General features: G+C 49.0%; 2 protein-coding genes across 4 annotated transcripts in view; one reads left to right on the top strand and one right to left on the bottom strand.

Annotated features, from left to right (window-relative positions):
- Nucleotides 1-12,817: 12,817 nt before the first annotated feature.
- LOC113918620 lies at nucleotides 12,818-13,100 on the bottom strand. The gene is given in 2 exon segments (XM_027587213.1): nucleotides 12,818-12,955; nucleotides 12,957-13,100. Coding segments are annotated over 2 exon segments (282 nt in total).
- Nucleotides 13,101-13,347: 247 nt separating this feature from the next.
- TIAM1 (TIAM Rac1 associated GEF 1) overlaps nucleotides 13,348-24,776 on the top strand; it is a 368,940-nt gene continuing 357,511 nt past the window's right edge. For all 3 annotated transcript variants that reach the window (XM_027584315.2, XM_027584314.2, XM_027584311.2), the window contains exon 1: nucleotides 13,348-13,493. The gene's annotated coding sequence lies outside the window, so the exon portion shown is untranslated. The remainder of the gene's footprint in view (nucleotides 13,494-24,776) is intronic.

Here is a 24,776-nt window from a genome sequence, read left to right as displayed (position 1 = left end):
ACAAATGCTCCCTGCGAGCTTCCAGAAAGGAATGCAGACCTGCCAACACCCTGATTTTAGCCCAGTGAGACCCCCATTTCAGACTTCCGGAAGTACGAGACAGGAAATTCGTGTGGTTTCACTAAATTTGAGATCATTTGTTACAGTAGCAATAGGAAACGAATGTAGCAGGTCAGTCAAGGAAAAAACGAAGTTCACTTAGGAGATAACCTCTTTCTTAAAGTGGTATTTATCAGATAATCGATATGAACATACTGTTCTATGCTCGGATATTTCCTTCCATGTGACCCACTTCAGAAAAGCACCTGTCGGTCCTATTTTGTACATTTTTTCTTTGGATTAGAGCCAGTGTTTATCACACGAAACAATTTTTTTCTTTTTTTTTTTAAGCAGGAGGGATTATTTTGTCTTTTTTTTTTTTTTTTTACAGATTTTATTTATTTGAGAGAGAGAGCGTGAGAGAGAGCACAAGCAGGGGGAGCGGCAGAGGCAGACGGAGAAGCAGGCTTCCCGAGGAACAGGGAGCCCGATGCGGGCTCGATCCCAGGACCCCGGGATCATGACCTGAGCCGAAAGCAGATGCTTAACGACTGAGCCACCCAGGCGCCCCTATTTTGTCCTTTTGTAGCTGGCTATTTAAAATGACTTGCAGGGCACCTGGGTTGGGTGCCTGGCAAGTCAGTTTTTTGGGCGGCTGCCTTCGCGCAGGTCATGATCTCAGGGTCCTGAGTTAGAGCCCCAAGTGGGAGTCCCTGCTCCATTGGGAATCTGTTTCTCCCTCTGCCCCTCCTATCCGCTCCTGCTCTCTCTCAAAAATAAATAAATTAAAAAATAAAATGAAATAAGATGACTTGCAATAATATCCAGGCTCTTTGTTTCCAATCGGGAATTATTTTAAAGTGGGAAATGGCAGGGAAATAGTGCACATTTTATATTTCCATCAGTTGGCCAAAGAAGTAATACAGGAGTCCTAGGTAAACACACGGGGCAAGACGCCCGGGTAGCCGCACTGGGCAGTGGCTTCCAGTTACCAGCTGATACGTTAGGAAGTCAGGGTTTGGCCAATCCGAGCAACTAACTGCAGTAACGGGGACTCCAAGGCCCCTGGAATGTTGCTTCTTACATACCACAAGTTTTGAAACGACAAAAGCAACACTTGTTTTAGAGGGGAAAAAATTCACTTAAATCCCTAGAGGAGGGATTAATGCAGCTATTGAGAAGCACCTATGGGCGGCCGAGTGCAGACGTGGGATAATGCGGCGTGTACGGACCGCCGCAATAAAGGGCCCCAGTCCAGAGCCCGGCCGGCTCGCCCTCGGGCCCTGGTCACAGTGCGCCTGCACCCTTCGCCCGGGGCCTCGCTCTCTGCCCCCAAAGCCCCATGACCGCGATTCTCCTTTACTCCCAGGCTTTAAAAGAAGCACTTAGAAATCACAACAATGCATTTTTTCCCTCTCCTTTTCGAAAAGGAGAGAAGAAATGCTTCTGAGGACAGAGGACACTTTTTCAGTGACCCTTTGCTAACTAACCAAAGAATCCAATTGAATTCCACAAACGGTTACTCAACCGGGAAAACAGACCCAAACACGATGGGAAAAGGGTACCTGCTCTGACCCCTAATGCTCAGCATGGTGTGTGGGGTGGTGGGACTTGCTAGGAGCCAATGGGGGCCGCCCCTCCGAATTCCTATGTTGGAGTCCTAACCACCGGTACCTCAGAACGGGACTGCATTTGCAGATGGGGCCTTAGAGGGTTAGTTATGTTAAAATGGGGTCCTCCTCTTGAGTCTGGATCCGATAGGACTGCTGTCTCTTATGAGAAGAGGAGATTGGAAGAGAGACAGAGATACCAGGGACCCTTGTGCAGAGAGGAAAGACCATGTGAGTACGCCTGGAGGGGGCAGCCATCTACAAGCCAAAAAACCAGCCCTGCTGACACCTTGATGTTGAACTTCCAGCCTCCAGAACAGCGAGGGAACATATTTCCATTGTTTAAGCCCCCCAGCCTGTCATCCTTTGTAATGGTGGCCCCAACGGACTCATACAGTCCTTAAAAAGCCAGACTGTTCTACTTCTTCCAACACAGAACAGACACCCTGTTCTGCCCTCACAGCAGCCCATGCCAGAACTCTGGGGTTTGGGGCACCTGGGTGGCTCATCGGTCAAGCATCTGCCTTTGGCTCAGGTCACGATCCCAGGGTCCTGGGATCGAGTCCCGCGCCAGGCTCCCTGCTCAGCGGGGAGTCTGCTTCTTCTTCTTTCCCTTTCCCAGCTCGTTCTCACTCTATGTCAAATAAATAATCTTAAAAAACCAAAAACTCTGGGGTTCCAGCCTGATCCTGCCACACGCTCAGCACTTCCCTTTCAGCCCTGCACCCCCCCTTTCCATTTCCATTCCTGCTTTCCCTGCTTGCCTCTCTCCTCACTGTGCACCTCCGAAGCGCCATGTCCCTAATCAGTGCACATTCCTTACCTTCCAAAAAAAAGTGGAAAAGACCACTGCCCTGGACACACGAAGGGGGGGGGGGCCAACAGACCCTCTGGGAAGGGAGGATGCTGGGTCCAGCAAACACCTCCAAAATTGATTGGTCTTCTGCCTCAAATACCATGTGATAAGTGTCATAGGCACGGGCTGCGTGTGTCAGCTCTGAAAAATGGTGTGACAGATTCTGTTTGGGAGGTGGGGCAGCAAGGGCTAGGGAAATCATCAGAGGCCTCCCTCTGGGAGAATCACTCATTAGCGCTCTGACCTGGAGCAAGTTACTCAATCTCTTTATCTTTTGCACGGAGGTTACAGAACATATTTTGGAAAGTTGATGTGAATATGAAATGAAAAGTCGAATCAGAGACCGCATAATGTAAAGCCTCATACATCGCAGGTGGTGAGTAGCCATGAGGAAGAAGAGGGTCCCTGACTTTGAATGAGGAGCAGGATCACGCTGGACACAGACAACTGGGACACAAGAAGGTGTTGGAGGCAGAGGGTCAAGGAGAGAAAAGCCTGGCAGGGGGAGCCCTGGGTCATCTTGTGTAGATGGGGAACCGGACAAGTTTGGGAGCATTGCGGGAAATCAGAAAGGCAGGACGGGTCTTCAGTGCCAGATGAAATCAATGTTCTTTATCTTATATTTAGTGGAGAGACTTTTCCAAAGAGTGAGTGACAGAGGGGTGGAAACCGGAGGTGGAGGGACCAGTGAGAAAGGTGTTGCCATCATCAGAAGGTGGGGGTGTGAGCTGGGGCAGGAGCCGAGTTATTTCCAAGGTTGGATCTACCCACAATTGCAGCTTGGACATTTATCTGACGAGGAGTAAAGGCGGGGTGGTGGTGGGGGGTAGTCCAAGCTGCCTCCCATTCTTCTAGCCTGAGCACTGTCTCTCTAGGTGGGAAGGCCAGAAAGTGACCTGGGAAACAAAAGAGGTTATTGGGCGGGGGTGCCTGGCTGGCTCAGTTGGTAGAGCATGCAATGCTTGATCTCGGGGTTGTGAGTTCGAGCCCCACGTTGGGTAGACAGATTACCTAAAAATAAAATCTTAATTAAAAAAAAAGAAGTTATTGGAATTTGTTGGTGGTTGTTTGGGGAATGTGGTGGAGCAAATGCAGTGAGATTATGGACATGTTAATTTCATGAAGCTTTTTGGGTATCTGGGGAAGTGGACTGAATTGGGCAGTCCTCCCCCAATTCATAGGTTGAAGCTCTCAGCCCCCAATGCACCTGTATTTGGAGATAAGGCATTTAGGAGGTAATTTGGGTTAAATGAGGTCATAAGGGCGGGGGGGGGAGGGGCAATCCAATAGGGCTAGCGTCCTTATGAGAAAAGGAAGAGTTACCCAAGTTCTCTCTTAGCATGTGCACAGAGGAAGGGCCCGCTGAGGTCACAGCAAGAAGACAACCATCTGCATGCCAGGAAGAGAGTTCCCTGATGGCACCTTGATCTTGAACTTCTAGTCTCCAGTATTGTAAGAAAATTAATTTCTTGGGGCGCCTGGGTGGCTCAGCCCTTAAGCGTCTGCCTTCCGCTCAGGTCATGATCCCAGGGTCCTGGGATCGAGTCCCGCATCTGGCTCCCTGCTCAGCCGAGAGCCCTCTCTCTCTCTCTCTCTCTCTCTCTCCCTCCCCCTCTGCCGCTCCCCCTGCTGGTGTGCGCTCTATCTCTGTCAAATAAATAAATAAAATCTTAAAAAAAAGAAAATTAATTTCTTTATTCTAAATTAACATAAATGTTGAAGCCACCCAGTGTGTAGTAACCTGTTAGAGCAACCTGAGCTAATACAAGGGCCATGAAGCACAGAGACGTTACCTAAGCTTCCTCCAAGTCACATAGCTGGGAAGGAACAGAGGTGAGATCTGACTTGGGGCAGAGTCCTTGCTTTTAACCACTATCCTCTCTGCCTTTCACTACCGCTTTGTAGAAAACGTGCCTGTGTGTGCGTGTGTGTCTGTGTGTGGAGGGGCGGAATCTCCGTGCGGATAGAGAGAAATTGGGCTGGCCCTTTCTTCCCAGAGGACAAGCTGATTTCTGTGGTTCCTGTGCACCAGCGTGCTTCCTGTGAAGAACAGAGGCTTTTAAGCCTAGCGATTGTTTTGCTGAGGCTGCATGGCTATGTTCCAACCTCTTCCATACACTTCCGTCCGACGTGGGGTGGGGGGGGGGCGGTTGGGGAACGGCTCTTGCCACTTGCGTAGAATCGTAGAATCGAGAATCAAGGGATGGTGGGAGGCAGGTGGAGCGAGCAGGCTCTGGCATGTTCCCGCCAGGCGCCGGGGAGAGTGGGAAAGAGGCAGCCCTGACCGGCCCTGGCCTCTCTGGGTGTGGGAGCCAAGGGAGAGGGGCAGGGGCACGGCCCAGGGATGGACGTGGTCCTGGGCCGTGGCAGAGCCCCGTATGGTGGCAGGCGGGAGCCACGCTCACCGCGCACAGACAGGTGGGGTCCCTGCCTCGCGCACCTGAAATGAACATGGCGTGTGCGTCAACTCGACTTTAATCAAAAGAGAGAGGGGGGGCGTCCACGAGGCTTAGACCTGGTAGAGCATCTCGGAGCCCCCCTAGCATGCGTAGCTATGGTGTGCAGAAGAACTTTTGTTCTTTCCCTGGTCGATGAATTAATAATCGGGAGAGGGTGGGCGGAGGCGGAAAAAAATCAAATTGGTTGATCTTTTTTTTTTTAAGATTTTATTTATTTGACAGAGAGAGAGACAGCGAGAGAGGGAACACAAGCAGGGAGAGTGGGAGAGGGAGCAGCAGGCTTCCTGCTGAGCAGGGAGCCCGATGCAGGGCTCATCCCAGGACCTGGGATCATGACCTGAGCCAAAGGCATAGGCTTCACAACTGAGCCACCCAGGCGCCCCTCAAATTGGTTTTCTTTCAGAGACCGTGGGTACCTTCCCAGGCATTGTTTTTGATTTCCAGCTCTTTTCCCTTAAAACACGTTTTGAAGGAGATATATATATATATATATATATATATATATATATATTTTTTTTTTTTTTTTTTTTTTTTTTGTGGTTGTTTGTTTGTCCCTTTGCCTTGAAGTTTCTGAAATATTCCACAGCGCCGTCCTTGCCAATTCTGCAGAAGTGTTGCTGTTGCTCGGAGCCTGTTCGCAGCCAAGTGGGAGAGTTTCTCCACAAACTGCCGTTTCAGGGAAAACACAGAAAATAAAATGCAACCCAGCACATTACACAGAGGAGGGAGTCCTAAGTTCCCTGACTGTGAGGCGGCCGGCCTTGTCCGGCCCTGCCTCCTTGACTTGGGCTTTCTTGGCCCTGGTCGCACATAGGAGTCCACGTGCTGAGCCCTCCCCAGTCTTTTCTCTGCGATGGAAGAAGGTTCATCAGGGCTGGGAAAATGTCCTGGCTCCCCAAGCCCTTTCTGGACCCTCTTTCACCCTGCTCCCACCTGTCCTCAGGTAAGAAAGCCCTGGTTCAACTAATTCTTTTACTAGGAAATCTTTTTTTTTTTAAGATTTTATTTATTTATTTATTTGAGGAGAGAGAGAGAGAGAGAGAGAGAGAGAGAGCATGAGCAGGGAGGGGGGCAGAGGGAGAAGCAGACTCCACGCTGAGAGCAAAGCCCGACGTGGGGCTCCATCTCACGACCCTGAGATCACTACCTGAGCCAAAATCAAAAGTCGGATGCTTAAACCGAGTGAGCCACCCAGGAGGGTTTTTTCTTAAATATTGTCGTTCCTCTCAGGTGGCTCTTATTTTCAAAGAGGGCTGATGTGTTTCCCAAGTTTGATGGGAGGATGAGTTACTTGGGGATTTTATTAAGATGTAGATCCAGATTCGGTGTGTCTGCGCTGGGGCCTGGGACCGTGCATTTCTGACACCGACCGAGAATGCTGCTGCTGGTTTGTAGACTCCGCTTTGAGGCACCGGGTGTAGAGAAACACTGAACGGCTGAATGGTTGTAGGGAACACTATTGGGGTGTGTATTAGTCAAGATTCTCTAGGAGAAACAAATCAGTAGGAGATCTTTACATATACAGAGAGAAAAGGAGAGAGAAAAGTGTATGGGGAGGAGGTTTATTATAGAAATTAGTTCATGTGATTACAGAGACTAATGAGTCACACGCTCTGTCATCTGCAAGCTGGAGGCCCGGGAGAACGGACGGTGTAAGTTTCTGTCTGAAGGGCAGCAGGCTCAGGCCTAGGGAGACCTGAAGTTTCCATTTGAGTCTGAAGGCACGAAAAGACCAATGTCCTCGCTTATACAGTCAGGCAAGAGGAAAGCCTCCTTACGGGAGGGTCATCCATATGGTTCTAGTCAGGCTTTCGACTGATTGGCTGAGGCCCACCCACATGATACAGAGCAATCTGCTTTATTTAGTCTACTGATTCAAATATTAATCTCATGCAAAACACCCTCATAGACACACTCAGAATAAGGTTTGCCCAAATGTCTGGGCACTCTGTGGCCCAGTCAGGCTGACTCATAAGACGAAGCACTATAAGATGGGAGGGTGAATCCTCCCTTGGGGGTCTTCATGGCTCCTTTGTTTATCTTCTCGGAAGTCTTCGGTCAGAAGATCCAGATGTGTCCCCTTGTCAGCTGGATGTTTGTTGCTGCACCAGATCTCCACGCTCTCAAGGGCAACTCTCTACGTAACACCTGGGCTTGACCCATGCATTGTGGCCTAGAAACAACAGATGACACTTTACATTTATGTTGAACTCTTTTATTTTATTTTATTTTATTTATTTATTTGAGAGAGAGAGAATGAGAGATAGAGAGCACGAGAGGGAAGAGGGTCAGAGGGAGAAGCAGACTCCCTGCCGAGCAGGGAGCCCGATGTGGGACTCGATCCCGGGACTCCAGGATCATGACCTGAGCCGAAGGCAGTCGCTTAACCAACTGAGCCACCCAGGCACCCTATGTTGAACTCTTAATACAGTTGTCCCGGATGCCTGCTGTGTGAAAGGTCCAAACTGGGGGTCAAGGAGGACCAAGGATGACACCCCCTATAGGGGAAGGGGTTTGGGAAGGACAGGCTATGTAATTTGTGGGGCCCAAAGTAAAATGAAAATGCAGGGCTCCTTGTTCAAAAATTAGGATGAAAAAAGGATTTTCAAGACAGCAGGAGCAGGGCATTTAACCAAGTGTGGAGCCCTTCTGAGAGCAGGAACCTGTGGAACCACACAGGTCCTATGTCCCTTAGGCTTGTTCTGGGTAGAGTCAGCTCAGGAGCCAGATAGGGCTAAGGGTCCTGATGGAAATTCTGGGGTATTGATTTATGCCTCTTTTTGTTTTCCTTCCTTCTTTTCTTTTCGTTTGCTCCCTGCCTCCCTCCTTCTTACCAGGTAATTTCAAAAGCCTTAACACTTTCAATGAAATAGTGTGTTCATCATCCATTATACTGGTCATTCCAGATATTTATAAATTAAACCAGTTTGTGTCACTTTTACGGCACTTGTAAATCCCGTGGCAGCAGTGGCTAGAGTTAGAGTCCTGTCTACTAAGTCTGTGCCATCTGGATGGCTGTGGGGGTGTTGTAGTCGGAAGGGGGGGGCTCCTGGAAACACTCAGGCCAGGTTTTGAAGGGGGTCTGCCATCTGTGTGTCAGAATACACTGCAAAGTTCTAGAGGAGTGTACCTCCGAAGAGAACCACCCAGCAATGGCTTACCAGATCCAGAAGGCAGAGATTTTACTCTCTCTGAACCTATTGTCAGAAACTTGGAATTCATTAGTGACTTGACTGGTTGGTTAGAGAAAATCTCAGAAAGGTAAAAAAAAAAAAAAAAAAAAGACCAGTAAGATCGGACTAAATAGAATTTTTCCATCTTATTTTTATTTTTAAAAGATTTTTTATTTATTCATTTGACAGAGATACACAGCGAGAGAGGGAACACAAGCAGGGGGAGTGGGAGAGGGAGAAGCAGACTCCCCGCTGAGCAGGGAGCCCGATGCGGGGCTCGATCCCAGGACCTTGGGATCATGACCTGAGCCGAAGGCAGACAGTTAACGACTGAGCCACCCAGGCGCCCCTCCATTTTATTTTTTAAAAGATTTTATTTATTCTCCTTCTCCCCCTCCCCCTGCTTGTGTTCCCTCTCTCCCTGTGAGTCTCTCTGTCAAATAAATAAGATAGAAAAAAATCTTAAAAAAAAAAAAAGATTTTATTTGAGAGAGAGAATCTCAAGCAGACCCCCCGCTGAGCATGGAGCCCACCTGGAGCTTGATCCCAGGACCCTGAGATCATGACCTGAGCTGAAATCAAGCGTTGGATGCTTAACCAACTGAGCCGCCCAGGCACCCCAAACTTTTATATTTTAGATTTTAGCCCTATCTGCTAATCCCTCTAACTCGGGGGGTGGGGGGATTAATAGGCTAAAGGGGTCTTGGCAAGAGATGGACAAATTTATCAACAGTTGCTTTGGCAAACCAAATTCTCATCTCTCTCTTAGTGGGTTTCAAGTAAATGAGAACAGTCAGTGATTTGTAGAAAATTTTTATTGAACACATAGCATTCACGCTCCAGGAGAGTAAAGCACACCCTCAAGGGGCTTAAATTTAGTTGGAGAGAACACTACCCTAGTGCTACCCTCTTTACCATGAGGGAAGCCTGGCTAGACATAGGTGTTCTTATGGGCTGCCTCTCATTCTTTCGTAAAGAGGGCATCCACAACTAAATGACAAAAAAGAAAATACTAAACTCCTCATAGCAGAGAATTCGAGGCTAACCTCCATTCGTTCCATGAACATTGACTGAGTGCTTTCTGTGGGCCAGGCTCTGTTCCAGACACAAGGGGTACAGCAGTGACCCAAACAGACCCCAGCGGTGCCCCTAGAGAGCCCTGTTCAAATGGAAGGCCAGGTCCGGAACACAGGTGACACAAGGCTGCTGGGAGTAAGGACGTGGGCTCGTTTCTGTGGTGTAGCCTTACTAGGGAGGGCCACTTCTGACTAACCTTTGTATTTTGTGAGGCTTTCAGTCAACAGCAGGTGAGAAAAATGTTGACTTGTGGCTGGAGTTGAGGTCATGTACCGGAAACGTGATTTCTGCCCGCTCTCTTGTCCTAAACCCTGAATTCTGCCTTCGACCACTCCATTTTCTCCCTTCATGCCAATGCTATGTTTTCTTCAGATGTCAAGAGTGCCCTCAGGAGATGAGATGCCAGAAGACTCTGCCAGATGGCATTTGTCTGTGTTTTAATCAAAATGCCCCCTTCTCTTTGCCATAGGGTGAAGCAACCAGATACTGTGTGAAGTGAATAAGAAACAGCACAAAAACCTGCAGTAGCTTTTGTGGTCAGGAAAGGTAGCCAAAGGCCGGATGCGCTTAATTCTGTTCACCCCCATGGTAGCACCGGGACTGTGGGAAGGGCTCCCATGGTTAGCCCTGAGCCGATTCTGAGAGGCGAGGGTCCTGACATGGTGATGTAGGTGGGGCTCGGGGAGTGAATGATGGGAAGAGCCCAAATGGTGGTTTCCTCTATATCCACCTCCCCTTTATGGACAGGGCTAAGCCTTTCAGGGTTTTCAACCACTTAATGAAATGTCATTATTCCCTTTTTTATTTCTTTTTCTCCCTCCCTCTCTTCCTTTTAAGTAATCTCTATGCCCAACGTGGGGCTTGAATTCATGACCCTGAGATCCAGATTTGCACACTCTACCGACCGAGCCAGCCAGGAGCCCCTCATTATTCCATTTTAAAGATCAGGCCACTGTGACTCAGAGTCTTTAGTTAACTTCGCTAAACCCAAGAGCTAACTTTTACGAGTGCATACCATGTGCTGTGCGTGACCTCTTTTTAACCCTCTCAACATCTTTATGGGTTAGGCAGTTACTCCTATTTTACAGAATGAGACAGTGAGGCTTACAGAAGATTAAGTATACTGCTCAAGGCTTCAGAGCTGGAAAGTGGTGGAGCTTGCATCCAAACCAGCCCGTCTAACTCGTGAGTGCTCTTAACTGCTTTTCAGATTTCTTCGGAGCAGCAGGAACTATGCCGAAGGTTATCAGATGGCCACTCAGGATTCAACTAAAGTTCACCTCGCAACAATGGCACCTCCTTAACAACAGGGCCAAGATGGCGGCAGCCCCGAGCAAGGCAGAGAAGAGAGCTCCAACTGTTCCCTTCCAGGAAAGCCTTTAGCTACCTGCCACTGACACAGGAGGCCTCAGCACGTTCCACCCACACGTCTCCAGGGGAAGATGTTTGTTCGTTTTTTACTTTTTATGAGCAGGGGGGAGGGGCAGAGGGAGAAGGACAGAAGCTGAAGCAGGCTCCTTGCTGAGCGTGGAGCCGGACTCGGGGTTGGATGTCACGACTCTGAGATCATGACCTAAGCTGAAATCAGGAGTGGGATGCTTAACCCACTGAGCCACCCAGGCATCCTGAGAGATGTTATTTAATAAACATTATTTAATGTTACTATATGCCAGGCACTCTTCTAAGCTCATGACTAATATTAACTCATTCATCCTCATACCAACCCTATATAGTGGGCACTATTGTCATCTCAATTATAAAGATGGGGAAACCAAGGCACAGAAGTGTTAAGTAACTTGCCCAGGTCATAGCTAGAAAATGCACTATGAGTTGAGAGTAGACAGCCTGGCTCCAGAGGACAGCCAAATGCACTTCTGAACATACTTTGGGAAAAACCATTTATATATATATATATAAATGACTACTTTAATATATATTATATATTTATGTATAAATATATATCTAAAAACATATTATGTAAAATATATATAAAATAAATATATATATATATAATGAGAATATATGTATATATTCTTCCAATATGATGACTTGTAACCACTTAAGAAATTGCTCTTTCTCTGGGATGGAACCTTCGCCAAGGAATGATTCTCCATTGAGAAGCTTGGGCAAGGTATTGGCTGCGACGAAGGTAGTTTTTTGAAAGAGTGTCTTTTGGAAAATCTCACACACTTCACTCAGAAAGCTCCCTGCAACACCCGTCATGGCACCTGGTGGGCATACCACTCTTGATCTACTATCCTAACCATTCTTCTCAAAACAGATGCCTTAGAAGCACTTCAAATCTTCAAAGCTCTTACCTCTACTTATAGCTCCTCTATATTTATTGATTAAATATTTTTGAGTGCCCCAAATATGGTGAGTACTGTGCTAGGCACCGGGAAACAGCCGAGAACAAGACGGATGAGATTCTGGATGGAATGGAGCGCTGTGCTGGTGGCAGAGGACCAAAGGACATACTTAACTGGCAACAGCCCACATAATATAGGGGGGAGTGGGAGCACTGGGGGTTGGGGATGTGAGTCTCTAACTTTGACTGGATACAGGAGGTTTCCAGTGGCCACCACACCACTGCACAGTTGGAATTCAGCAAATGTCTACTGCATGAATGTACTGCCTGCAAAACTGGGTTCTAAAGAACGGGCAGGAGCTAGTTAAGTGAGGGAAAAGTAGAGGGGCGGGGAGGGGGGGTGGTATTCTGGGCAAAAAGGGAAGAGCCCAATGTTGAGGGAGCAAAAATGAGATTTTGCTGCTTAGAAGGATGATTCCGCAGAGGGGAGAATAGATTTCAGGAGGGCTTGGGGTAGAGAGACACAGGAGGCCTTTGATGTGGTCCCGGCGAGAGAAATCCGGAGGAGGGCATGGATTTGGGGAGAAGGAGGCGGGAGAAGTCAAGGATGATTTTTAGTTTTCCCGTTCAGGTTTACCCTCTAGGACACAGGCAAAGCCTTTTGCGGTTCCTTTAGTTTTCAACCAGATCACCCCGGGAGCCCAGGCCTTCCCACCCCTCAGGTTGTTAAGGAATATTCACCCCAGCCTTTGTTCTTAATGGTGAAGTCCAAGGCTCTTCAAGTGAGGAGGGAGCACCGACCCAGCGTGGGGAAAGCTTCGTTAGTCCCTACCGTCCACGTCCCGGCTTCGGTGTCCCTCACAAGCTCGCGAAAGGTAAAGGGCAAGAAGCATCGGATTTTACAGACGGGACCGGGAGGTCCATGTGAACCTTGCCCAAGTCCGTACTCTGCCGGGTAGGTGAATGTAAGGGCCAAGCCCCACGCTGTGATTTTAAGCGCACTCGCTGGACAAGGTGAGTCACCTCGGGGAGTCCAGGACTCCCCAGGATTCGGTTAAGGCCACCGTGCCCCACCTGGAGCCTGGTTGGCGCTAACATCCCCCAGCATCCACAGGGAGGGATTACGTTAGGGTTTTTCTGCCTCTCGTAAAAAAGTTCCTGTCTCCCCCTAGATCCAGGCACACGCCTCCCGAGCCAGACCACGTGTCGCAGGTACGTTTTTTTTTTTTTTTTGGTTCGTCCCCTCCCCCGTTCCGTTCCCCTTTCCTCTCAGCCTTAGGTGGCAGGAAAATCCTTTACCTCCGACCAATCCCACTGATGCCGAGCCGCGCGCGCGCGCCAACTCGAGCTCCTTCGCTGTACGTCATTGGTCACCTCCACCTATGCAGAGTGACAGGCAGCTTCGCCGACCTATAGCCGGAGGAGGCGGAGGCCGCTCGGCCCTCCCAAAGCTGCTTTGTTAGGGGCTCCCTCGCCGTTCCCCAGTCCACCGCGCCTCCGCTGCCTTCCCCTGCTCTCCCCCGGCTGCGCCGCCGGCGCCTCGCGGGGTGGCAGCTCCGGAGCGCACGGCGCCCGCATCCTTCCAGCCGGGCGCCACCGGCGGGGGATGCAGCGCGGGTACCCAGCGTGCTCCTGTTGTCACTCTCCAGCCCAACTCTGAACGCCCCGCTCCTGTATCCGCCGCCTCTGATTGGCCGCCTGGAGGCGGAGCGATTGTCAGGCGGCCCAATCGGAGCTCGGTTTCCCACGGGCTCCCGTGGCCCCGCCCCCGGGGCCGCCGGCAGAGGCGCCCTGACAGCTCCCATTGGCAGACGGCGAGCGGGCCGGAGAGCGGCCGGGCCGAGCAGCGCCGCCGCCGTCGGGCGCGCAGCTCTGCAGCGCCGCGAACGCTTCGGCGCCCGCAGCCCCAGGAGCCCGGCGTCCCCGCATTGTCCCCGGCCCAATCGCGGAGATCCGGGACGAGCGTCGCGGGTGAGTACCGCGGCCTGGAGGGCGCGGGCCGGCTGTCCGAAGCCGCCCCGAGGGACCGTGGTGGGGATGCCCTGAGCCGCTCTGCCCGTGGCGGGCACGTCCTGACCCTGGTCTCCCGCACACTGGGGCTCCCGGCGGGTCCTAGCTCCCCCCGATTGGGCTTTACTCGTATTGTTTTTGTGTTCACACACTTGGAAGGTGAGGAGCTGGCGAGGGGAGGCTAGAGGAGACATCCCTCGCGCGAGGGAGCTGTCGGGAGGGAGACGAGCCAGCGGCGCCCAGGTGCCGGGTGCCGAATGAAAGTGACAGTGTCCAGGCGTTGGCATTCGGTCTTCTCGGCAGCAGGAGGTCGGCGCTGACCTGCGGCGGCGGCCGCACTTTGTATTTATCGGCTGATTTTTATCAACTTCGGGGAGGGTGTGCGTGCGCGCGTGTGTCTGTGTGTGTGTGTCTCCGTCCCTGACTTGGGCATCTCCAGGCCTGTGTTTTCGGCGACGTTGCCGGTGCTCACCTTGGCGATCCGCGCCGCGCTCGGGGCCGGACACAACGGGGCGGAGAACCTGGGGGCCGGCACACGGGGCTGGGGACCCGCGGCTGACCTGGGAGGAGGCATTTTAAGCGGCATTCTGCGCGCGCGCAGACAATGACTGGTCCGGGTGCGGGGTCCCGGGGGCTGTGCGTGGAGTCCCGGAGCCCGATCCCGACCCCGCCTCGCCCTCTCGCGGGCTCTGCCGCTCGGATGCTGCTGCGCCGCGCGGCTCACCGCCGGGTGGGGGACCCGCGTGGGGCCCGCTTTTGTTTACAGACCTCGCCATTGGGCGAGAGCCGCGCGCTGCGCTCCCCCGGCCGAGGCTGCTGCCGCGCGCCCCCTCCGAGCTGGGAGAAGTTGGTGCGTGCTGTCAGGTGACGCCCCCTCCCCCGGCCTCCTGGAGCGATGCTGCAGGGAAAAGACTAGACGGCGCCTTCGCGCCCAGTCCCCGCCGCGCACGGCGCCCCCCGTAGGCCCCGTGCACCCAGAGGCGCCTTGTCCCGGCCAGGGGCTGTCTCTCAGATTGACGGCCGTCGGGGCGCTGACCAAGCCAAGCTCACCTCCCTCCCAGTAGCATCCTCTGGCCTTGCCTCCGGATCAACCCAGGTTGATTCCGAGCCTGCCTTTTCCTGCGTACTGGCAAGTCTTGAAGGACGCGCGCGAGCCCTTGGGGACGCTGGCCAATCCATGCCCGCTTTTCTGGTACCCACGCGGCCCCGCGGAGCAGCTGTGGGGCATCCTTGAGTCCGGGCGGTAGCGATCGGCTTACCCGTGCGTGCTGACTTGGTGCACTTTGAGCTGGAGAAGAGGTTGAGAGCCTGGGCGCTGAGGTCAGACACACTCGGGTTCCAGGATCTGCCCAGTGTCACTCACAAACCGAGGGATCCAGGCCGGGCTACTTGGTCTCCCTGCGTCTCAGTTTCCGAGTCTGTAAAGTGGGGATAATGTGTATTCCCATTTGTTGGAGGCTGGGGGTGGTGGGGGTTTGAACGACAATAAAAATCATCTGTTTAGCACACTGACTGCCACAAATGAAGCACTGGACTGTTGTTTCCCAGTTAGAGGGAATCTATTCTAGAGGATAGACCGCTGTCTTTCCCCTTTCTGCTGGCTTCTATTTTATTTTAGAAAGCTTGAAGGACTGTTTTCAGCCTCAAACAGGGCTTGTTTTACTTGGCCTTAGGTTTAATTATAGTTATCTAATCGCTTTCAGCTCCTTTTTATGTGTTTGAATTTCCATTAGGTTTCGGTTGTTTCTGCTTTCCTCCTTCTTCCTGAAAGCAATGCTGAGGCCCAGGCTTGGACTTGGAGGAGGAACACTTGTCCAGGTGGGAGCCGGTTGCGTGAACCAAGTGAACCAATGGCCGGGGCGCAAAGTGATTAGCGCCGGGATGGAGGGAGGTTTGAACAAAGAGATACCTGGAGGCAGGGAGGGAACACTTCCTGGTAGAAGTGAAATTTGAGCCGGGTTTGTGGCAGAAGTTTAGTAAATCTTTGGTTTCTAGAATGTGCTCTTTTGTATCCTGTCGTGAAGCGCCTCGCCAGGGAGGTTGTCTTTGCGTTTGGTAAACACCAAAGTTGCTAAGTAATTATCTTTGAATAGAGGAGAAATAAACCCAAGGTGGAGGCTGTGGACTAACCAGGGAAGGTAGAAGGGGAGAATTGATTTCATCGAGGATCTTCAAAATGCCATCAATGTGTTTTGACTTGTTTTTCCTCTGCCCCACCAGCCCCGCACTGCGAATCTTTTTTAAGGCAAAGAGAGAAGGCAGTTTCATACAGGAGAAACAAAAGCAAGAAAAACTCCTCTACAACCCCAAATGAGAGAGTTGAAAAGAGACAATCTCAGGCTTGGCTACCAAGTAAGATAGTATTGGAAAAAATGTTTCCAGTTTCAACACCCTTTTGCTCGTGGGGCCAAATTACTGAGTTAGGTCCAGGAACCTGTCCTTTGAACGTGGACTTCTGGGGTCTTAACTGGCCCAGGAGAGCATATAGACAGACAGAAAGCAGGTGAGGGACTTGCAGCTGTCCAGTGGGCGCAGGAACCCCCACGGAATGCTCCCGATGCCATTCTGCTCCACGAGCCTGCCTCAGTTCACCCCAAGGAGGTGACTCCTGCAAACAGAAAGAGCCAGTGGTCTTATTGCTAGATATCAATTAACATACGAGATAACCTGTTTAATGTTCGCCTAGCGATGATTATGAGCCTTCTTGCACTTGTTCTGGGAATTCTCTGGCCCCGGAGGGATGCTGCCCCCTGCTGCCGTCGGGGGATCAAATCAGTTGGGGGCCTAGACTTAAAAGGGAGCACGTGGTTTGGAAATCTCATTAGCTGACAATTTAACAACTCTCTAATTCTCATCCGAAGAGCTGGGACAAAGACTTCCTCTCCTTTCCCTCTGTAAGTTCTCCCTCCCAGCTTCCTTCTCCTCCCCGCCCCCCCAAACCTGAAAGGAAAGGCAGCCCTGGTCTAGTCTCCCCCTGCCAAATTTGACAAAATTCCTGCAGTTTGTGAAACTCCCCCCCCCCCCCACCCCAGCTTTCCGCAGCGCCTGGCTAGAAATCCCTTCCCCAGAGCTTTGCTGAGGGCCTACTGGGTGTGCTGGTTAACGATTGGTTCATTCCTCTCCACGCGGAGCTTGAGGTCTGCAGGAGAAACATTTTGTGAGACTGGCCTTTTGGGGACATGAAGAAGGCAGGTGAGAATATAGGGATCACATTGAAACCTCAGCCAGAAGTCAGGGATGGCAGGGTGTTCTGCTGCCTGAGCGTGCAGGAGGGGTGAAGGTGTGCGCGAGCAGGAGGGGTGAAGGTGTGCGCGTGTAGGAGGGGTGAAGGTGGGAAGGCAGAAAGAGAATTTGGTTCCTGTGGGCAATGTCCAGATTCCCGAACACCGCAGGTAGAGAAAGATCCTTATTTTCACCGTCTGCAGCCATTGGACTCTTATATCAAAAACACCGTTCCACGGGGGTCGTGTGTGGGCATGTTTGTGTCTACCTGACATGTGCACCCAGATACATACACATTTTCCTTTCTAAATTAAGCAGATGGGTAGAGTGTATGTTTCTGAGTCTGTCTGTTTTTTTGTTTTTTTTTCTCAGTATAGGACCAGAAAGAACAGGCCCCAGCAAAATTTTTCAGTTTTTTTACAAACTTAATTACTCTTGTGTTTCAAAAGAAGAGTTCTCATCATGGTAGGCCAAATCACTTACTGAAAAAAAGAATTTTTTTTTAAAGGTTAAATCAAGGAGGCACTGAAAGATAAAGCAGTACTCAGCCAGGAACAGAGTGTTTTGAAAATAAAACAATGCTCCAGTGTAAAAGTTACAGGATATTAATAGTTAGGTGGGTTTTCTCCTTCCAGCCCCTTCCCTACCTCCTGTCCCTTCCCACCCCTTCCGGCATAAGACTTTCACTGTTCCTGGGGTCTCCAGGGACCTCGTTAAGAAATTCATAAAGGTCTAGACTGTGGTTACAGAAAGATTCCTCCTGTGCTTGTGTGAGAGTCTTCTAGAACACCTTGGAGCTCTTTTGCTCGGTGAAGAGGTGCCTCCCTTGTGGGCTGAGGCTGAGCTCAGAGGCTCGCATTCCCCTGCAGGTGGGGTCTCAGTTCACTGAAATGGTAGCAGAAGTGAGGTGAGGGGGGGTGCAGCATGCTGCCGTGATATAGGAGTCGGACAATTGTGTGCCTCCGGAGGATGTGGAACAGAGTGATGGCGCAGGGAGGAAGGTTCTTTCAGCTGAGGGCATCGTCAGTTACGGAATAGGCCAAGGCCCTTTGAGTTTTGGTGCTGTCACAAACTTTCTTTCCCTAAACGGGGACTTGGGTGCAGTTGGGGAGACGGGGGTCCTCGAATCTTGCAGCCCTCTAGCAAAACCACAGTATGATATGAAAGGCATTGCACGTTTTTCTGCCCAGAGCCACTTTGAATTTACGAAGGAGGATGGTTTTAACTAAAAAGCCACCTAGTATTATTTAACCTCAGTATCTGCCCTCCCAGAACGTGATTTTACTAAAGACCCACAGAATATCCGCCCCACCCCCGCCAGCCCGCCCGCCCTCCCTCCCTCCTCCTTGGCCGGGAGCTGCTAACCTTGTAAACAGAGATCAATTCTGGTTCCTGTTCCTGGATTCCTCTGTCCTCTGCAGAGGTGATAATGGCCCTGGAAGGCCACCAGGTCAGCCCTGGGGGGAGGGGGAGGTTAGGGCCCCGAGAATGGGTCTGGGAATTTGCCTTGTGGAATTGTTGGGACCATGGACGTGGAGTCCATGGCGTTGTCTACCCTTTGCTCTTCAGAAAGGGGGTGTTGGTGGGCCTGATGTCTGCAGGTTGAGTCTGAGGGGCCTGGGGCAGGGGGGCCTGTTTTGGCCCCGTTTCCCCTAGTCATGTTGGAGGCCTCCCGTGTCTTTAGGATTCCAGCCCAAAGCCTGACCATCTCAAGGCGTCTTCAGATCCTGGGGATAAGATCTCTTTTGACCCCACCTTGTCACCTGGGCTGGGTGGGGAGCACTGGCAGAATTGTGGGCAAGTGAGGATTTCCAGAAGGAAGGTCTGGAAGCCTCTGGAACTCATCAGCCAGTTTGGGGCAGTGTTTTAGAGACTCTGAACTGTGGGTTTATTCTTGCCGTGAACTTCTTATGTGGATTTTGGGGTTTTGGGACTTAAAAGGAGGTGATGTGTTAGTTTTTCCCTTTTTTTTTTTTTTTTCAAAAATGTGCATCTCCATCTCCTCCCATGACGCAAGGATGTCCTTGGAAAGTGAACACGCTTAGCAGGCTGTAGGCCCTCTGGGTTCTGATACCTGCGGGGCGTGGGGGCCCCTTTCCATGCCAGCGAGGCCCTGAGCCCCCTGGGTACCGAGGACACACCGTCGTGCCTCTTACCTGGTGTCATGATCAGATTTCCCATCTGACACCCTCAGAAGCGCCCTACTTTCGCTGTCCAGAATCAAGTCCCAGGTGTCCAAGTTGTTACTCTGATGATGTTTGAAATAACCATGGGTAGTACTTTCCCGGTGGCAAATTCTGCTGTGTTCTGGAGGTGAGCAGTGTGGTGACCTTCACCCTTTTGTGTTTAATGTGTGTTTAAACAGAGGTCCATTGTGTGTGTGTGTGGGGGGGGGGAATGCCATATTGCTCTTTCTTTCATCCGAAATGTCCTTTGGATCCCACCGTTGTTAGGTCTTTTTGAATATTCTTGCCATGGTGAGACTGACCGTAGGATGATTCTTACCCTCTGCCGTTCAGTGGGCTGGGGCTTTATACGTGTTTCTTGTTCTCTTAAGGATCTAACATACATTTCCACATTTGCCTTAATCAGGATGCAGTCTCTGGCTATAAAACTCGAGTCAGTTTTGCCGAAATATACTTAAACCACAGTTTTTACTCAGCGATGATGATCCAGTTCCAATATTTTCCCCTGCCATCAAGTATATTCTTCTTTCATCCATATTCTTAAACTCCAGGAATGCCAAGTTTGATTTCTTTCTTTTTTTTAAAGATTTTATTTATTTGAGAGAGAGAGAGTAAGAGAGAGAGAGCATGAGAGGGGAGGGTCAGAGGGAGAAGCAGACTCCCCGCCGAGCAGGGAGCCCAATGCGGGACTCAATCCCGGGACTCCAGGATCATGACCGGAGCCGAAGGCAGTTGCTCAACCGACTGAGCCACCCAGGCGCCCAAGTTTGATTTCTTTCTAAAAACGATGTGTAAATAATTCCGGATAACGTTAACAAACTCCTGGAACAGGCAAGCTAATGTGAAAAAGCGTTTTGTTCCCATCCCTTTCTGCTCCCGCCCACTCCTGCTCTCTCCAGAAATGATCACTTTTGTTCCTTTTTGTTTTTTTTTTGTTCTTCTCGTGATTGTCTTTGTATCTCTAAATAATGCGCTTATACCACTTTTATGTCTCCACTTCCTGCTAGGATGCAGCACCATTTAGCTGATATATTGCTTCTTACCTCCTTCCTTCTTTCTCCAGATTTTTGATGGTTTTATTTATAGTTCTTATATTGATTATTCTTCAAGGCTTTGTTACTTATATAGATCTCTAATTTAGCTTAGTCAACCGAAGACTGACTTTTAACCTCCCATAAAGTGAGAATATTGGTGCCCTGATCTGTCCTTTATCTCACCCGCCCCCGACACCCCCAGCTTCCGTCACCACCGGGATTGTAAGATTGTGTCTGTAAGCATGATTAAGTCTTCTATGCTTTGTCTATAGCTTGCTATTTTTTTTTAAGTTTCATTTTTAATCTGTACCTGATATGGGGCTTGAATTTATAATGCTTAGATCAAGAGTCACAGGCTCTGCCAACCGAGCCAGCCAGGAGCCCCTAGGTTGCTTTTGTTTTTATAACAGCTTTATTCATATAGAATTTACATACCATACAATTTAGTTCCTTAAAGTGTGCAATTCGGTGGTTTTTGGTATATTTACAGAGTTGTGCAGCCCTCGCCATAATAAGTTCTAGAACATTTTCATCATCCCCAAAAGAAACCCTGTACCCATTTTTATTCACTTCCCCTCCCCATGCTTCCCCCCTCGCCTCTGGTAACCACGAATTTGTCTGTCTCTATAGATTTGCCTGTTCTGGATATTACATATAATGGATTTATACAATATGTGGCCTTTTGTGTCTGTGTTCTTGCGCTTAGCATCATGTTTTCAAGGGTCATTGTGTCATGGCGTGTGTTGGAATTCCTTTTTACTGCTCAGTAGTATTTCACTGTATGGATACATCACATTTTATTTAATCATTCATCAATCGATGGACTTTTGGATTGGTTCCACCTTTTGGCTCTTGTGAATAGTTACTGCTGTGAACATCAGTGTACAAATATTTGTTTGAATACTTAAAATGTTTTTCTGGTAAACACCTAGGAGTGGAATTACTGGGTCATGTGGTAATTCCATGTTTAATTTTCTTTTATTTTTTTTTAAAGATTTTATTTATTTATTTGAGAGAGAGAGAATGAGAGATAGAGAGCACGAGAGGGAAGAGGGTCGACTCCCTGCTGAGCAGGGAGCCCAATGTGGGACCCGATCCCGGGACTCCAGGATCATGACCTGAGCCGAAGGCAGTCGCTTAACCAACTGAGCCACCCAGGCGCCCTCCATGTTTAATTTTCTGAGGCACTGCCAGATTGTTTTCAAAGTGGCTGCACCATTTCACCTTTCCACCAGTAACGTGTGAAGATTCCAGTGTCCCCACATCCTACCCAGCATTTGTTCTCTCTTTTGTCTTTTTGACGATGGCCGTTGTTGAGGTGACATCTCACTGTGGTTTTGATTTGCATTTCCCTGATGATGACTGATGCTGAGCATCTTTCCATGTGCCTGTTGGCCATTTGTGTATCTTCTTTGGAGAAATGTCTCTTCAGATCTTTTGCCCATTTTTTAATTGGGTTATTTGTTTTTTTGCTGTTGAGTTGTAGTTCTTTTTTTTTTAGACGTTTATTTATTTGAGAGAGACAGAGAGAGCACGGAGGGAGAGTGAGAGGGAGAGGCAGATTCCCCACTGGGCGGAGGGCCCGACATGGGGCTCTCTATCCCAGGACCCTGAGAGCATGACCTGAGCCGAAGGCAGATGCTTAACGACTGAGCCACCCAGGAGCCCCAAGTTGTAGGAGTTCTTTATATGTTTTGGATATTCACCCCTTATTGGGTAGATGGTTTGCAGATACTTTTTCCTGTTTTGTAGGTTGCCCTTTCACTTTGTTGTTGGTTTCTTTTGCTATGCAGAAGCTTTTAAGTTTGATAGAGATCCACTTTATTTTTGATTTTGTTGCTTGTGCTTTTAGACCTGATTTCCAGAAAACCATTACCAAGACCCATGTCAAGGAGCTTTCTTCCTATATTTTCTTCTAGGAGTGTCATGGTTTTGGTCTTACATTTAAGTCCTTAATGCATTTCAAGGTAATTTTTGAGAGTGCTATGAGAGAGGAGTCAAGTTTCATTCTTTAACATGTGAATATCCAATTTTCCCAGCACCATTTATTGAAGAGACTGTCTTTTGTTTCTTGAATATTCTTGGCTCCCTTTGATTTCACATTTAACGAAAGAGCAATAGTCTGTTTACGTCAAAAACTCAGTGTGTATGGTTCAGTTATTTATTTACCAAAGGTACATGAAGGAAATATTTGCAAAGTGATTTGAAAGTGAGCTGTCTTTGGGTATCAGCTTTTGGGCATTAAATTTCTGCAGGCTGATATTTCTTGTGTTATGTTAGGACAGAGGTTCTTTTTTTTTTTTTTTTAAAGATTTTATTTATTTATTTGAGAGAGAGAGAGTGAGAGATAGAGAGCACGAGAGGGAAGAGGGTCAGAGGGAGAAGCAGACTCCCTGCCGAGCAGGGACCCCGATGTGGGACTCGATCCCGGGACTCCAGGATCATGACCTGAGCCGAAGGCAGTCGCTTAACCAACTGAGCCACCCAGGTGCCCAGGACAGAGGTTCTTAACTGAGGGCAGTTTTGCTCGCCAGGGGAACTTTGGCAATGTCTGGAGATATTTTTGGTTGTCACATTGGGGAGGTTATACTGCTCTCTGTCTAGATATAAGGAGATAGCAGGCATCTGGACGCCAGGGATGTTGCTGACACCCTGTGATGCCTAGGACAGTCCCCCAGAAGAAAGAATTATCTGGTCCATAGTCAGTAGTGCTGAGGTTGAAAACTGTGCATTCAAAAGACACAAATATTATTAGCACATATTTAAATTTCTTTACTTGGGAAAGGAGCTTATTATGTTTCCTAGATATTTGGAAATGAGCTGTCAGATTAATAATGAATAATCTGAGGCATCAGATTATTTTGGTTATTATTTTAACTGGAATGAATTAATAATGTATCCTTTTTAGGATAGAAAGGTTTTTCTTTTTGTTGTTGTTTTGTTTTGTTTTAGAGAGTGGCGAGGCAAGGGGCAGAGGGAGAGGGAGCAAGAATCTTCAGCAGGCTCCACGTCCAGCACTCAGTCTCACAACCCTGAGATCATGACCGGAGTGGAAATCAGGAGTTGGATGCTTAGCCGACTGAGCCACCCAGAAGGTTTTAAAAATTGGATAATGAACATATTAAGACCGCAACCCAAGAAAAAATTTGGATAATAATTTCAGGGGTTTTGGGCTTCTCAGTGCTTGAGCAAGTTCACCCACTTAATGACTTCAGAATAGTGCTAATAACAGTGTTAGGAACGGTGCATTCTTAGCCCTTAGCTCTGCTGTGGTTAATGTTATGGGAGGAAAAGTATTTGCAGTCTGATCATTACAATGTTACTCCTCTTAAACAGTTCATGGAGCATTAAAAACATTTTCGGAAAAAAAGTCCAGGGCAAGATCCACTGTGACATTTTCGAAAAGTTTTTTGAATGTTAGAACAATTATCTCATCTTGAAATCTCTGATTAGAAATTATCATTTCAATCTATAAATATCAATTGCACTTTAACATTGCATTGTAATTATAAAATTAAAATCTCATAGCTGATTTTCATTTAGCTAATAATTTAACGATCTACTGTTTTTTTTTTTTTTTAAAGATTTTATTTATTTATGTGAGAGAGACAGAGGGAGTGCATGAGTGGGGGTGGGGAGGGCCAGGTAGGGGCAGAGGGAGAGAGACAAGCAGACTCCCTGCTGAGCAGGGAGCTGGATGCTGGGCTCCATCCCAGGACCCGAGGTCACTACCCAAGTCGAAGGCAGATGACTGAGCCACCCAGACACCCCAACAATCTAGTGTTTTCGAGTAGATTTTAAAAATTCATCCTGTGGGTTTTTTTTTTTTTTTCTCTCCTTTTCCCCCCACTCCTGACAGTTAATGCTTAATGTGGGGATTGACTCTGCCTGCAGCCTTGGTCCTGGGCGTCCCCACCCATAGTAGCAAACCATTCAAACTGCCTTAAAAAGAAAGATTTGTGGGAGCCTGTCGTTGCGGGGTTTCAGCTTGCTTTGAGTAAGAACACCCAAATGTCCTTCTCTCTGAGGAAATGGGGTTAAAACCAAATGGACGGATTTATAAGTATTGCTAGTTAGCATTAGGAACTTGGAGTCTTCTTGCCAAAGGCATTAGAGATCTAAGTTAACGGGCCATTCTTTACAGCAGGACTAGTTAACAGCTTATTAGGGTGAGAAGGGCTAAAATTATCCCTAACGGACGACCTCCGAATTTTAATTGTGGCAATCCATGTCCTCTCAGCCTGTGATACAGCAGTTCTGAGCCCCATCCAAGTCAGGAAAAGTGAATTTATGGGCTTCCTAAGCAACGAGCATCTAGCAATGTAGAGTGCCTGGACTTTATTAGGGGTGCATGGAGCCAGCTCCCCCCCAACATTTGGGGGCTCAGCCCACGGCCACGACAGCTGTCACAGGGGCTCAGGGAGCCTGGTTCCAGGAGCATGAGACATGGTCTTGGTTACTATGTTATGGTTGCTAGAAAACCATACATGATTCGGGGGAAAATGGAAATCTCTCAAGGAAATAATAAGGTACAGTTTTTCTGTTTGGAAAAGTTACTTTCTAGAATTCAGGAATGGCGAGCTTAATTAGGACATGAGTCAGGTTGGATAGTTTCATACCCTGAGTATTGCAACAACCTCTGTGAGTCAGATCTTTGAACTTCCTCCTTTAATTTGAATAAAATTTCTGACATCTAGCAGTGTTGAAATGGTTAATGGCTTTTGATTACCTTGGTTCATCCTTTTTCATTTTTCCCAGACAGTCTGTGGGTTCTCCCCCCCTTTTTTTGTCTGTCACAGTGA

Source organism: Zalophus californianus, chromosome 1 (genome assembly GCF_009762305.2).
Source record: "Zalophus californianus isolate mZalCal1 chromosome 1, mZalCal1.pri.v2, whole genome shotgun sequence".
NCBI lineage: Eukaryota > Metazoa > Chordata > Mammalia > Carnivora > Otariidae > Zalophus > Zalophus californianus.
Note: the sequence above shows the minus strand (reverse complement) of the source record. Positions and strands in the feature narration are given on the sequence as shown.